Below are 13,954 nucleotides of genomic sequence, written 5' to 3'. Positions count from 1 at the left end.
AGGTCTTTAAGTGGTAACCCATCTCCTGCTAACCTAAAGGTTGGCAGTTCAAACCCACCTGTGCTGACAAGGAAAGAAGGCCTAGAAAACAACTTTTATTAAAGATGACAGCCAAGGAAACCGTGTGAAGCTCAGTTCTACTCTGTCACACATGGGGTCACCAGCAACTGAAATCAACTCAACAGCCAACAGCACCAACTGGGAGATGGGCAAGGTGACCTTTAGGGTTCTCTTCATGTACTTTCAATGATGACATTGGAGGGTGTCTGGTGACTGACAGAAACTCACACTCGTCAGCACAGGGCTGATCAGGATGCCAGGACCCAGCATGAACTGATTGTCAATGTCCCAGGTCTGCTTGTCTTCTGTAAACCTTCAAGGATGCATGAGAAATAGTTACCCCTGTTGTGGAGAGTTATCACACACACCCAGCCCTGCTGTGTGGCAAGAGGCAAGACTTACTCATAGAAAAGAGGTCGGACCACAGTGCTGCCCTCAGCATGGGCTTTGTGCATCAGGGTGTAGAGGTACGGCAGCAGGGTGTATCTGGTCTGCAGGACACTCCTGGAGATGTCCTCAAAGGTGGCATTCCAGGACACAGGGTCTTGTCTCTAAAGGAGAAAGGAGGATCTTCACAGGACTCAACATTTCCTTCTATGGTGTTGACAAGAGCCAGCTGACACATACCCCATCTGTGGGCTATACCTCACACCTGCCTTCACACGTAGCCCAGCATCCCCCACCCCACCTGCTTACAAACTAGACTTTCTGCTTCCTCCTCTCTGTCGCCAGTTCCTGTGGCCCTGTTCAGGTCTAACATTGACCCTGCTAGTCTGTGGAGACAAGACTCCAGGCAGCACAACCATCTTGGGTGGGTTTGAGCAAAATGCAAATTACGTATTTTTAAACGGAAATAAGGCTTCTTCTACATAGGCCTATTTCTTTCTCCTTGGTATCGTCCCATCATGAGAATGGAAAAGCATTTTAAGAATTGTCGGTAACTCTAAGGTTCAGGTGGTGATGTGGGTTAGGCCTTGGTCTGATAACTTCAAGGTCCTCAGTTCAAACCCACCAGCTAAAAGATGAAGCTATCTGCTCCGCTCAAGATCCCAGCCTAGTCGCTGTGAGATGAAATGGACTTGATGTCGGTGTGTTTCACTTTTGGTTTCTACAGTTCAGAGTTCTTTCGGTTTTCCACAAAACAGAAGTTCTGATGATTTAAACTTTTTCTCTGGGAATAAGCATGATGCTCCTGAGGAGGGATGTCATCATGGTAGTTATGGGAGGTTTGCCAAAACCCACAGAACTGTACAATGCCCAAAGTGTGGGCCCTAGCTAATGAGAGTGGATCCACTTCAGTTCTTTAGTTGTAACAAACGGACCCCCTGTGTGGCAGGGGTGATGGAGGGGAGCCCTCTGTACTCGGAACCCAATTCTTCTGCAATCCCCAAACTGCTCTGCAACACAGTGTGTATTGAGGCAGAAGTGGTGATTTGGGGCTGTGAACAGCTGTCTCACCCTGGTCCCCATGGTGTTGTGGTTCCGAGAGAAGGGGTAGAAAGCCCCCAGCTGCATCCAGCGGATACACATCTCGTATTCTGCATTTCCAGAGAACCCGCAGATATCCGCTCCTGTCTGAGAAGGTGCAACATGAGGCATGAGATTGGGCTCATGTGGGCTGCTGGTACCTGAGAGCTGGCTGCCCCATCAGAAGGACCAAGGACCACTTACATAGGGCATTCCAAAGAGACTGAACTCCATCAGACCTGCAAGAGGAAGACACCTCTGGGTTGGACCAGGCAGCTCTTTGGGGAGGAGCAAAGTGTCACTGCCCCTTCCATACCCCATGCCCTGGGCCACTTCTGATAAAAATGTCTAATGATCAACATTCACACCTGGGGGTCTCAGTTCATGTTGGTTTCACCCCACACTCCCGCTACCCGATGTCCCTCACCAATGATGGATTTCCTCAGTTGGTCCCACATGGCCCTGTTGTCTCCCAGCCAGTGTCCTCCCCAGCGGCCAGAAGACGGGAAGGTGGAGCGGGTGATGACGACACCTCTTTGCCCTGTCACCTCCTGCACAGCTCTGGGTGGAGGGACAAGGAGGTGAGGCGAAGCGGCTTTGAGGATGCCATTCTGGCAGCATCTTCTGCCTGAGCCATGGCAGCAGGGAAACTTTCTACATCTGAAGGTTCTCCCTGAGAGGGTGCAGTGTCTACAGGGGATGCTATGAGCCCAAGAGCTTCCAGAAGGACAGCTGCGGGTATGCCAGCAGCTAGATGAGAGCGTCCTTCTAGGGAAAACATTGAACCAGCTGGTCTATGTGGAGGTAAGGGGTTAAACCTGTGGCTACCAACTGAAAGCTCAGCAGCTGTTCTGTGAGAGGAAGATGTGGTAGTCTGTCCCCATAAAGATTCACAGTCTCAGAGACCCCATGCGGCAACTCCACTCTGTCCCATGGGGTCCTGATGAGTCTGAATCCACTCAGTGACAACGGGCGTGGTTTGGCTTTACACAGAGGTAATGGGAGAGGTGGGATTCCTGGTGTAGCACTGTAGGATAAGCACTGAACTTTGAGCCATTAGGTCAGCAGTTCAAACCTACCAGTTGCACCTCAGAAACTCTGTACAGGTGGCTATGAGTTAGAATCCACTCAAAGGCAGTTCACAACAACAGCAGTGGGAGGGGCAGAGGTAGGATGAGTGTCTACTGAGAACTCTCTGCCCAGAATCATGCCGTCCACTTCCAAGTGTCCTGTCTCACACCTTGCTGTTGTTGTTAAGTGCCATCGAGTCAGTTCCAACTCATAGTGACCCTGTATAGGGTTTCCGAGGAGCGGCTGGAGGGTTTGAACTGCTGACTTTGTGGTTAGCAGTCCAGCGCTTATCCTATAGCTCCACAGAGGTAGGTTTTCCTGCCCTCCTTTTGAGGCTCTGAGAAGGTAAATGATGTGTCAAAGAGCCAAAGAGCGTTTAAGGAGCAGGGCACACCTCAGTCAGATCCCCTCCCCTCTGGCCTCCCGCATGACCAGAACCCACTCACATGAGTCCCCCTGACCGAGGCACACTCACTTGTAGGTGGACCTGGTCTGCGCCCATCCATACAGGCTGTGCACATCATAGTGCCGCACCGGGGAGCCATCTGCCAGCACCTGCTGACTCTCCATGCACAGGGTCTTGCTGCTCAGACCCCTGTTCCTGGACTCCAGAGCTGACGGGAGAGTTAAGTCATTACCAAAACACCTTGACTTGCACATTCACCCAAAACACCCACCATGTTGCACTTCCCTATGACATTCGGTGATTCTGTTATCAGGTCCAACTTTAAGGGTGTTTACTACACCCAGTCCACGTTTAGTGACTTTACAGCTGGTGAGGAGTGAAGGACAGGGCATGAAGCTGGGAGGGGGCTCTCCTTTGTGCTCCACAGTTCCTTGGGTGGGACAGTTAAGCACTTAACTAAAATGAAAGACTGGTGATTCTAACCCACCCAAAGCTGTCGTGGAAGAAATACCAGGTGATCTGCTTCTGAAAGGCACAGCCTTGAAAACCCTATGAAGCAAGTCCATGCTGCTGCACACGGAGTTGCCATGAGTCAGAATGAACTTGACAGTAACCAGCAACATTAACACAGCCCAAGTAGCCATGTCTGTCTCTCCCACTAGATGGCAATGTTCTCAAGGGAATAGAGTTCCTTTCAGCTGATTCCTAGATCCACCAGTCTCTGTGTCAGCACTCAGCGGACACGTATAACACAGGATCAGGAAATGGAGAGTGAACCAGTGAGGGAGTCACCCGTCCACTGAGCAACTGGCAGTGTAGCGGTCCCCCAGTGCAGATGGCCTGGCCTCTCCATACTGCTCCACAAGGGACTGGCGAGGTGCTTTGGAGAGGTGGGTCCCTCCTGGGCCTCTGTGAGGGAGGGGACTCAGCTTTCTGAGACCCCTTCCATCCCAACATCCTATGAATTTCTGTTCATATTTGCACCATAGTCTAACCATGAGATCCTTCATGAAGTGTCTGGGCATGCGCAGAGAGGCCAGGACTACGCTCCATCCTCTAATCAAGACAGAGAGGGGCGGAGGGAAGGAGAGAGGAAGAGAGACAGACAGCAAGAGAAGGCGGGGTTGTTTAAAGTTTGGGAAACCAGTCCTAGTCACCATGGTAACTGGAGGTTCCACTTTGTGTAGCCCCATCCATGCCACAGCTGGTCCTCTTTACATTTGTGCTCAGTGATGCATTTCCTGTGGCTCAAAATTCAACATTCTTCTCCTGGGTTCTTATGCCCTGCTTTCAAGTATGTGATCTGTCTCCAACATGAACCTTCACTTTGATGGAAAGAGGAAACTTTCAGGGCTGGGGCAGGGAACAGACTTGACATGACACCCATTGAACATACCCGGCATATAGGGAGGGTTATTCAGAATGTCATCCCGGCAGCCCCAGACAGATCCATCCACAAAATTTGATGGCTCGTTCATATCCTGAAATGAGTTAGCAAAGAGGATTCCATGACATCAAGACATTTGTGGCAGGGGACGCTGAGTTTGAGGAGGAGGTTGGGTTGCACAAATGTCTCACACTGGCTGGAGGCTGACTTAACCCCAGGCAAGGACCCAGGTGGGCACTAAACAAATGTGTGGGTTTCAGGAGAACCATAAACTCCTGTGGTCCCAACACTTAGAATGCTTGGCTGCTAACCAAAACACCCCGATGTACCTTAGAAGAAAGACCTGGCAAGCTATTTCTGAAAAAAATCAACTGCAGTTGGAATTGAGTCCCTGGCAACTGGCTTTCACTTACTTGGGATTTTTGTGAGGGTTGTTCCACATTCGGCAAAAAGACTGAGATTACGCTGGACCTGGAGCCTCAGGGTATCCCTCTAGCTTCACCTCCCCACACAGAAGCCCACCTTTGCTTTCTGTCTGTGGGTTCTTCACTGTCATCTGAGGCCGGTGATCACTAGTATCTCCCCTACACTCTCATAACCCAACAACTGAATTAATTCCAACACCAGCCAGGACCAAAGACAGAGTGGAGTTTCTCATTGTCTGTGTTACACACATTCCTGAAAAGGTGTTGGTAATTTGGAAACAAATCTGGAAATGAGATCATGCTTAAGGGAAACATGACTTATGTGCAAAGAGCAGAGACTCACAACGTAGAAACATTATCGATGGGAATGCTAAAGTTTGTACTGTCACACACCTCAGAAACATTGTGGGCTCAGTTCCAGATCACCACAATAAAGTGACTATCCCAAGAAAGCAAGTCATTGGGATTGATTTATTCCCTAGGGTATTTTTAAACTTATGCTTCTATTACACTGCAGTCAAGTGGGCAACGTCGTTGTTAAGTGCCGAGAGTCGGTTCTGACTCATAACGACCCTGTATACCGTTTCGAGGTTATATATCTTTATGGGAGCAGAAAGACTCATCTTTCTCCAGTAGAGCAGCTGGTGGGCTCGAACCACCAACCTCGTGATTAGCAGCCTAGTACTTATCACCGCACTCCCAAATATACAATGTTGTTTTTATTAAGTGTTATCGAGTCACTTCCGACTTATAGTGACTCTGTGTAGGGTTTCCGAGGAGTGGCTGGGAGTTTGAACTGCTGACCCTGTGGTTCAAACTGACCTAGCAATCCTGTGCTTACCCTACAGCACCACACCAGGACTCCAAGTATATAATGTTGTTGTTGTTGTTGTGAGTGCCATTGAGTCGGTTCCAACTCAAAGCGACCTGTAAAGGATTTTCAAGGAGTAGCTAGTAAGTTTGAACTGCCAACCTTATGGTTCACAGTCCAGTGCTGATCCTACAGGGCTATTAGTGCCACCCCAAGGCTCTAATACGTACACAATGTTGTTGTTGTTAATTGCCGTAGAGTCGGTTCTGATCTATAGTGACCCTCTATAGGGTTTCTGAGGATCGGCTGGTGAGCTTGAACCACCAACCTTGCGGATCAAACTGACTTTGCAGTCCAGCGCATTAACCCACAGCACCCCATCAGGACTCCAAGTAGACAATAGCATGATGACAAAGTCTGAAGTATTGTGAGGAAGACCAATGTGAGGCAGAGATACAGAGTGTGCTCACACTATTCAAACACGGTACCCGTGAACTTGCTTGATGCAGGGTTGCCACAAACCTTCAATTTATTAAAAAGGAAACACAACGTGGTATCCGTAAGGCATAATAACATGAAATGCAATACAACGAGGTATGCCTTTATCTTGTTGTTGTTGTTGTTAAGTGCCGTCGAGTTGATTCCGGTCCATAGCGACCATGTATAAGCTTTCCAAGGAGCAGCTGGTGAGCTTGAAATGCCAACCTTGGAGTTCAAATCTACCTTGCAGTCCAGCGCTTTAACCCACAGTGCCACAAATAGCATGGTGGCTCAGTGGGTGAGGCACTGGGCAGCTCCCTGCAAGGTCAGCTGCTGGAACTTAACCAGCCACTCCTGGAATGAGAGATGTGGTCTGCTCCCTTAAAGATTCACAGACTCAGAAAGCTAATAGGGCAGTTCTCTCTGTCCTTAGGGTCACTCTGAGCTATGCTTTAGGAGTGTGCTTGGACATGTGTTCCAGAGGTTCTCAGAGAGTCCTGTTCTGGAACCCATGGACATAGGCGCCAGACAGGACAGACTGTGTTCCCAGACCGCAGTTCTGAACTCCCAGAGTCTCTGCGCCAGGACCACTAGCTACCCCACCCTAGCTCTGCTTTGTGTGGGACGGGCTCTGGGTTTTCCCACCCACTGACTCCCATCTGGGAGAGACCTCTGGGAGGGTCTGGGGTGGGGGAATGAGAGAAGTTAAAGTGTTTCTCCCCTCCTCCTGGCAGCATTGCCTCCCTGGGCTCTAACTTCCAAGGGGGCAGGTTGACCATGATGGACCGACATCATCTCCAGCAGGACCTTCTGTAGCAGCACCCCCTCCCTCGCATCCCTCAGCCCTACCCCTGTTCCACCAGTCTCTGAATTGCTCCCCATGCGTGTCACCAACATTTCCAAAGAGAAACAAGCAAAGGTGCACTCACCAGCCTCAGCCCATCGAACTTCAGGCTCTTCTCTGGCTCCCGAGGGTTTTCATAGAGCTCTTGGATCTCTTTCTTCCACCACGTGCTTGTGCTGTTACGTAAGAAGTCGGGAAATGCCACGTGGGCCCTGTACAACTGGGAGAAGAAGGCATGTGCTTTGGTGGGGCTCAGCCTGCTCAGGTAGGGGGTCCAGCTGAGAGGCACCTGGACCAAGCACTGACCATCAGTCTCTGACCTAACTTGCAGCTCCACTCTCCTGAGATACAAAGAGACCATGCAATGCAGATGGAATTTTTTTTCTTTTCCTAGAAGATCTTATGGAATTTGTTTTTTGCCTGACCATTTAATCAAGAGAACTGAAGAATTCACAGGCAGCGTCTAAACAGTTGAACTTCAGAGATGCAGATACACTGGCTAGTCTACACTGGCTAAATAAACAAAGGGTGCTCAGTAACCTACAGAGAAGGAGCTGTGCACTGCAGGAGATGCTAGGTGGCCTGGCTCTTGTGAGTATCAGAAAGGGCTGAGATCAAGGGCATTGCTCCTTTGGAAGTTTCACATTTTCTGTTTCATGCAAACAATTCGTTAAAACCCAGACTGTTCATAACAAGTATCTCTTTGCTAAAATGATTCTAGATGTTGGTTCATTCCTGTCCAAGCAACTTAAGCTTCAAACACAACACAGCCCAAAGACACTCAGGTGGAGGGATTTCCGACTGTGTTTTCCTGACACGTATTTCCATTGTTGCTGTTGGTTGAATTTTCTATTTGACCATCTCTCTCTGCCAAGAATCTACCCAAACTTAATACAAGCATACTCAGAAGAAGCCATCAGCATCAAAATGAAGCACATGAGCACCTAGGTGTTTGGGGTAATGTGGATAACTGTACCTTCACCTGAGTGTCCTGGTCCAAGGATCCATCCACATTAACATTGGGCAGATCTGGCCATGTCTAGAGCAGAAGAAGACACATTCAAACTTTAAAGGCTTTGCATGCTCAGCAGTGAGGTGTTCCACATACCACTCGAATGATTTACATCTTCAGAAAATGTTTGTAGATCGTGGTCATGACATTGAAAAGGCATAAATAAGAAATTCTGCTAGGTGGCTGGAGCTGGGATCTATAGTCACACTGTACTCATTCCACAATCTCATTTCCAACCTAATGGCCAGCTAAGCCCATTTTAAATATATCCTCCAAGCAGTCACCTTCCAGAACTCATTCACCTTGTGATCTACCATGGGTAGACCATGACACACAATTCTTTCTATAGATAATAACTCTAAGGTGTGATTCTAAAGAAATAAGACTGAGTTCCAGCCACAGCTTATCAAACAGTCTCAGTGCTTGTCAGCCACATCATGGACTTTTGGGGAGACTCCAATCTAGTTGTTGCTTTGTTGTTAGGTGCCATTGAGTTGGCACCAACTCATAGTGACCCTAGGCACAACAGAACAAAACACTGCCAGGTTCTGAGCTAACCTCACAATTGTTGCCATGCTTGAGCCCATTGATGCTGCCACTTTGCTAACCCATCTCGCTGGGGGTCTTCCTCTTTTTCTCTGATCCTCCACTTTACCAAACATGATATCTTTCTCCAGTGACTGGTCACTCCTGACAATATGTCCAAAGTATGAGAGACGAAGTCTGGCCATCCTGGCCTCCAAGGAGCATTCTGGCTGCACTTCTTCCAACACAGATCAGCTGGTTCTTTTGGTAGCCCATGGTACTTTCAGTATTCTCCTCCATCACCATAATTTGAAAGCATCAATTCTTCTAGTCTTCCTTATTCACTGTCCAGCTTTCACATGTATATGAGGTTATTGAAAAGACCATGGCTTGGGTCAGGCACACCTTACTCCTCAAGCTGACATCTTTATTCATCAACACTTTAAAAAGGTCTTGTTCAGCAGATTTGCCTAATGCAATGCGTCATTTGATTTCTTGACTGCTGCTTCCATGAGTGTTGATATAGTTGATCCAAGAAGAATGAAGTCCTTGACAACTTCAATCTTTTTGCCATTGATAAGAATGTTGTTTATTGGTCCAGTGGTGAGGATTTTTGTTTTCTTTGCACTGAGATGCAATCCATACCTAATGCTGTGGTCTTTGATCTTCATCAGTAAATCTTATAAATCCTCTTCACTTTCAGCAAACAAGGTTGTATAATCTGCATATTGCAGGTTGTTAATTAGTCTTCCTCCAATCCTGATGCCATGTTTTTCTTCATAGAACCCAGCTTCTTGGATTATTTGCTCAGCATACAAGTTGAATAAGTATGGTGAAAGAATACAACCTTGTCACATGCATTTCTTAATTTTAAACCTTTCCGTGTTCCCATGTTCTGTTCAAACAACAGCCTCTTGGTCCATATACAGATTCCTCATGAGCACAATTAAGTGTTCTGCAATACTCATACTTCACAATATTTTCCATAGCTTGTCATGAGCCACACAATTGAAAGACTTTGCGTAGTCAATAAAGCACAGGTAAACATCTTTCTGGTGTTCTCTGCTTTCAGCCAAGATCCACCGGACATGTGTAATGATATTCCTCGTTCCATGTCCTCTTCTGAATCTGGCTTGAACCTCTAGAAGTTCTCTGTTACTGTATGCTTGTAGCTGTTTTGTGTTAATTTTAGTAAAACTATATAGCCTTATAATATCTATGGTAAAAGAGCCAATTTCATCTATAATTAGACATTGACTATATACATTTGTTAAGTGGTGCATGTGGCAAACACGCTATTCTAGGTGATGCATTTATGGAGATCTAAGTAAGAAATGTGCTACAATTAAGAGGACTTAAAATACTTACTGATGAAGATCAAAGACTTCATCAAAAACCTTCAGTATGGATTACATCTCAATGTAAAGAAAACAAAAATCCTCACCACTGGACCAATAAACACCATTCTTGTCAATGGAGAAAAGATTGAAGTTGCAAAGGACTTCATTCTTCATGGATCAACTATCAACATTCATGGAAGCAGCAGTCAAGAAATCAAAGGACGTATTGCATTAGGCAAATCTGCTGCACAAGACCTTTTTAAAGTGTTGATGAGCAAAGATGTCAGCTTGAGGACTAAGGTGTGCCTGACCCAAGCCATGGTATTTTCAATAACCTTGTATGCATGCGAAAGCTGGACAGTGAATAAGGAAGACCACAGAAGAATCGATGCTTTTGAGTTGTGGTGTTGGGGGAGAATACTAAAAGTGCCATAGGTTGCCAAAAGAACCAACAGATCTGTGTTGGAAGAAGTATGGCCAGAGTGCTCCTAGGAGGTCAGGATGGCCAGACTTCGTCTCCATATTTCGGACAATTGTCGGGAGTGACCAGTCACTGGAAAAGAATATCATGTTTGGTAAGGTGGAGGGTCAGAGAAAAAGAGAAAGACCCCCAGCAAGATGGATTGGCAAAGTGGCAGCATCAATGGGCTCAAGCATGGCAACAATTGTGAGGTTGGCCCAGGACTGGGCAGTGTTTCGTTCTGTTGTGCATAGAGTCACTATGAGTTGTAACCAACTTGACGGCACTTAACAACAACAAGTAATAAATAGTCCTTGATTTCTAAGAGTTCGTAGGTGGTGAGAGAATGCTTGATTCTACGCTGCACCTTCTAAGGACTGTGATACAGACAAGGGAGAACTAGGGAGAACTAAAGTAGTCATTGAAGGCTTTGGAGGTGGACGGTTTAAGTTGGCTCTTGAAGTGCAGATCTGGTTTGGGTTAGCTGAGCTGGCAAAATTAATTCAAGCAGTGTGATCATGGCATGTTCCCAGAACGACAAGAAGTGATGATGTATCTGGTGATAACAGAGCTTGAGGGCTTTCTTCTAGAGTCAGGGAGCCCTTATAAGTCAGGGGAAGGAGGGAGGGAGAGATGGTACACGACTGAGTGGCTGATGTAGATGTGTTGCTGTCTGTTATCGTTGAGTTGAATCTGACTCATAGTGACCCTGTGTGTGTCAGAGCAGAACTGTGCCCCACAGGGTTGTGACTGTCACCTTTATGGAAACAGATCACCAGGCTTTTCTTCTGTGGCACTTCTGGGTGGGTTTGAACCACCAACATTCAGGCTAGCTGTTGATTGCAAATCACTCCCGCCACCTAGGATCTTAGATTTAGAGAGGAGGCTGATGAAGTCTCACTGGTCAAAGAGGAGAACTTGTTTTGAGGGCAGGTGTCAGGGATGTATAGATTTCTAAGTCATGCTTGAAAAGTGTCCTTGTGTTTGTGAAATGACGAGCTAGACTAGAGCAGTAGGGTGGGCAGGGAACAGGCAGATGACAGTATTTGCAGACAAGAAAACAAAGCACCCAGATGATGTTATGAGAGTTCCAACTGCACCCTTGGTTTTAGTGATTCTTCTCAGCTAATCAGTGTCAGACAGATTCCTCCTCATTCATAATGTATTAATTGCCTAATACATTTTTCTGGGATTTATTAAGGGCATCATTTAATCAAGAGACTGTGATGCTGATTAGCTACAGACGACTTACCTTCCCCCAGACAATGTCACCGGTGTTAGGCCATTTGATGAACACATTGTTTGCCTGCCCCCTGGTGAAGGGCAGATACCCAGTCTCATTGCCAGAAATGGCTGGGTCCTGTGGGAGAGGGATTTAAAACAACAAAAGTGGGAAACACATATCCAAGACACGTCCCCTCCAAAATCTGACTAAACAATGAGCCTTAACACCAAAGGCCACAGGCAGTGTTCTGATGTCCAGTCAGTATATTATTACTGCCCATGCATCAAGTCAGTTCCAATTCATGGCAGCCCTGTGGGGTGGGGGTGAGTGGGCGGGCAGAGCTGCTCCCCTTAAACCACCGACCTCCCAGTTGACAACTTAGCATTTAGCCTCTGCACCAAATGCACGAGTATTCCAGTTACCCAAAATGAGATCTACCCTCTTTATGAAAGATCATTTCTTTTAGTGGGAATAAGAACCTGCATTTGATAAAATGAAGGTTATAGAAAACTACCATCCCAAGATATATGACTGAAAAATTTTAAATACTGTAGAAATTAAAACATGACACACCCGAGTGACTTTCCAATGGCATCATAATCTATACAGAAGACACCACTAGGCTGAGTTTGCAGAGTGTAAGAGCAGCATTCCTTATGAACAGGAAAGGCCCTTCTAGTCTCTGGCCTGACCCAGCAATCTGAAGCAGCCCCCACTCACCTCAGCCTACGCCTGCCCTAACTAGTCTCTGTAATAGTATACTGCCACATGAAGTATCACCATCAGAATTACCCAGTTTTATGTTTCTTTGTTGGCTGTCTCCTCTCACTAAAATACAAGCCCTATGAGAAAAAGAACATCTCATCATCTAATTTAAATCCATTTATGTATGCATGTGTGTACATGTACACAGGCATATATGTATTCATATGTATGTGCGCTCATGGTCGCAGTACATACATGTGTATGTGCACATGTGTACAGGTATATATCGTGTGCATGTGTGATGATGTTTGTATGTGTGTGTATATTCATATGTGTGCACATACATGAACACGCATCTATAGGTGTTTGCATGTGTGTGTTTATATATGTGTGCACATGCATGTGTGTCATGCATGCATCCGTATATTGCATGCATGGTTATATGTGTGAGTGTGCACATGTGTGTATGTTATCTGTGTGCACATGTGTGTAGATATGTGCATGCGTATATACATGCATGCTTATGTATGTGTGTGCATGTGTGTTTATGCATGTATATGGATGTGTTTGATGTACACAAGTATGGGTGTGTGTCTGTTTATATATGTGTGTGTGTTTATGTGTGTATGCATGTGTGTGGGTGTGTGTCTATGTGTGTTTGTATGTGTGTATGTATGGTTAAGTGTGTGTGTGTGTATGCATGTATGCATTTGAAGGAGCCCTGTTGGTAAGTGGTTAAGTACTCTGCTAGTAACTGGACCAAAACAAGAAACAAAAGACACTGTCATCAAGTCAATGCCAACTCAAAGCAACCCTGTAGGGCAGAGTTGTTAAGTGCCATTAAGTCGTTTCCAACTCATAGAAACCCTGTGTAGGGTTTCTGAGGATTGGCTGGTGGATTTGAACCACCGACCTCACAGTTCAAATCCACTTTGTGATTCAGTATTTACCCTGCAGCGCTACACCAGGACTGCTAGAATTGTTTTATTGGATTTCCAAGACTGTAGTCTTTATGGAAGCAGATTGCCTCACTTTCTCTATTGGTGTAGCTGATGGGTTAGAACCACTGACCTTTCAGCTAACAGCTGAGTGCTTTAACCACTGTGCCATCAGAACTCCTTTGGTGACTGAGAGGTTGGCTACATATGTGTAGGTGTGGCCTTGTAAGATAAGCAAAAGGTCAGCAGTCCAAACCCACCAGCAAGCAGCTCCTTAGAAACCCAAAACAGGGTGGCTATGTGTTGGAACTGACTCAATGGCACTTAACAACTTAAAAACAAAATATAACGCTAGAGTGCTGATTTCCAAATAACCAGCATTCAATAAATAGTTGAATGAAGGAATGGATGAACAAAAGTCAGCAAAGAGCACTAATTTTCAGAAGCTGGGAGGAGACAAGCTCTGCATGAGAAGATGGGAGTGGGAAGGACCAGGAGGCTGCCCCACTGCCCAGATCCCCAGTAAGGAGCACAGTGGATCCACAGCATAGGCACTGGACTGGGAACCACAAGGTCAGTGGTATGAGCTCACCAGCCAATCCATGGTAGAAAGATGAGACTTTTTGCTCCCCAAAAGATTTAAAACCTTAGAAATCCACTACAGGGTTTCTATGAGTCGGAATTGATTTGACAGCACTTAGCTACAACAAAAATAATTCTGTATTGACCAAGCCATAGACTCTAATATAGAATTCCAAGGGGACTAAGTCCCTGGGCCTTATTAATCGCTCTGAGGCT

General features: G+C 46.4%; 1 protein-coding gene across 1 annotated transcript in view; it reads right to left on the bottom strand.

Moving 5' to 3' along the window:
* Positions 1 to 13,954, bottom strand: part of LOC102839681 (maltase-glucoamylase, intestinal-like) — a 152,074-nt gene that overhangs the window by 15,099 nt on the left and 123,021 nt on the right. Inside the window, exons 29-38 of the mRNA XM_006861260.1 lie at positions 11,541 to 11,648; positions 7,928 to 7,990; positions 7,037 to 7,171; positions 4,401 to 4,485; positions 3,074 to 3,212; positions 1,955 to 2,088; positions 1,732 to 1,766; positions 1,519 to 1,635; positions 463 to 611; positions 289 to 373 (exon numbers count right to left, since the gene is read on the bottom strand). Of these exons, the coding sequence (XP_006861322.1) occupies positions 289 to 373; positions 463 to 611; positions 1,519 to 1,635; positions 1,732 to 1,766; positions 1,955 to 2,088; positions 3,074 to 3,212; positions 4,401 to 4,485; positions 7,037 to 7,171; positions 7,928 to 7,990; positions 11,541 to 11,648 (1,050 nt within the window). The remainder of the gene's footprint in view (positions 1 to 288; positions 374 to 462; positions 612 to 1,518; positions 1,636 to 1,731; positions 1,767 to 1,954; positions 2,089 to 3,073; positions 3,213 to 4,400; positions 4,486 to 7,036; positions 7,172 to 7,927; positions 7,991 to 11,540; positions 11,649 to 13,954) is intronic.

The sequence above is a fragment of the Chrysochloris asiatica genome, unplaced genomic scaffold, assembly GCF_000296735.1.
Source record: "Chrysochloris asiatica unplaced genomic scaffold, ChrAsi1.0 scaffold00041, whole genome shotgun sequence".
NCBI classification, from domain to species: domain Eukaryota; kingdom Metazoa; phylum Chordata; class Mammalia; order Afrosoricida; family Chrysochloridae; genus Chrysochloris; species Chrysochloris asiatica.
The sequence above is the reverse complement of the archived record's forward strand: the minus strand, read 5'-3'. Positions and strand labels throughout refer to the sequence as shown.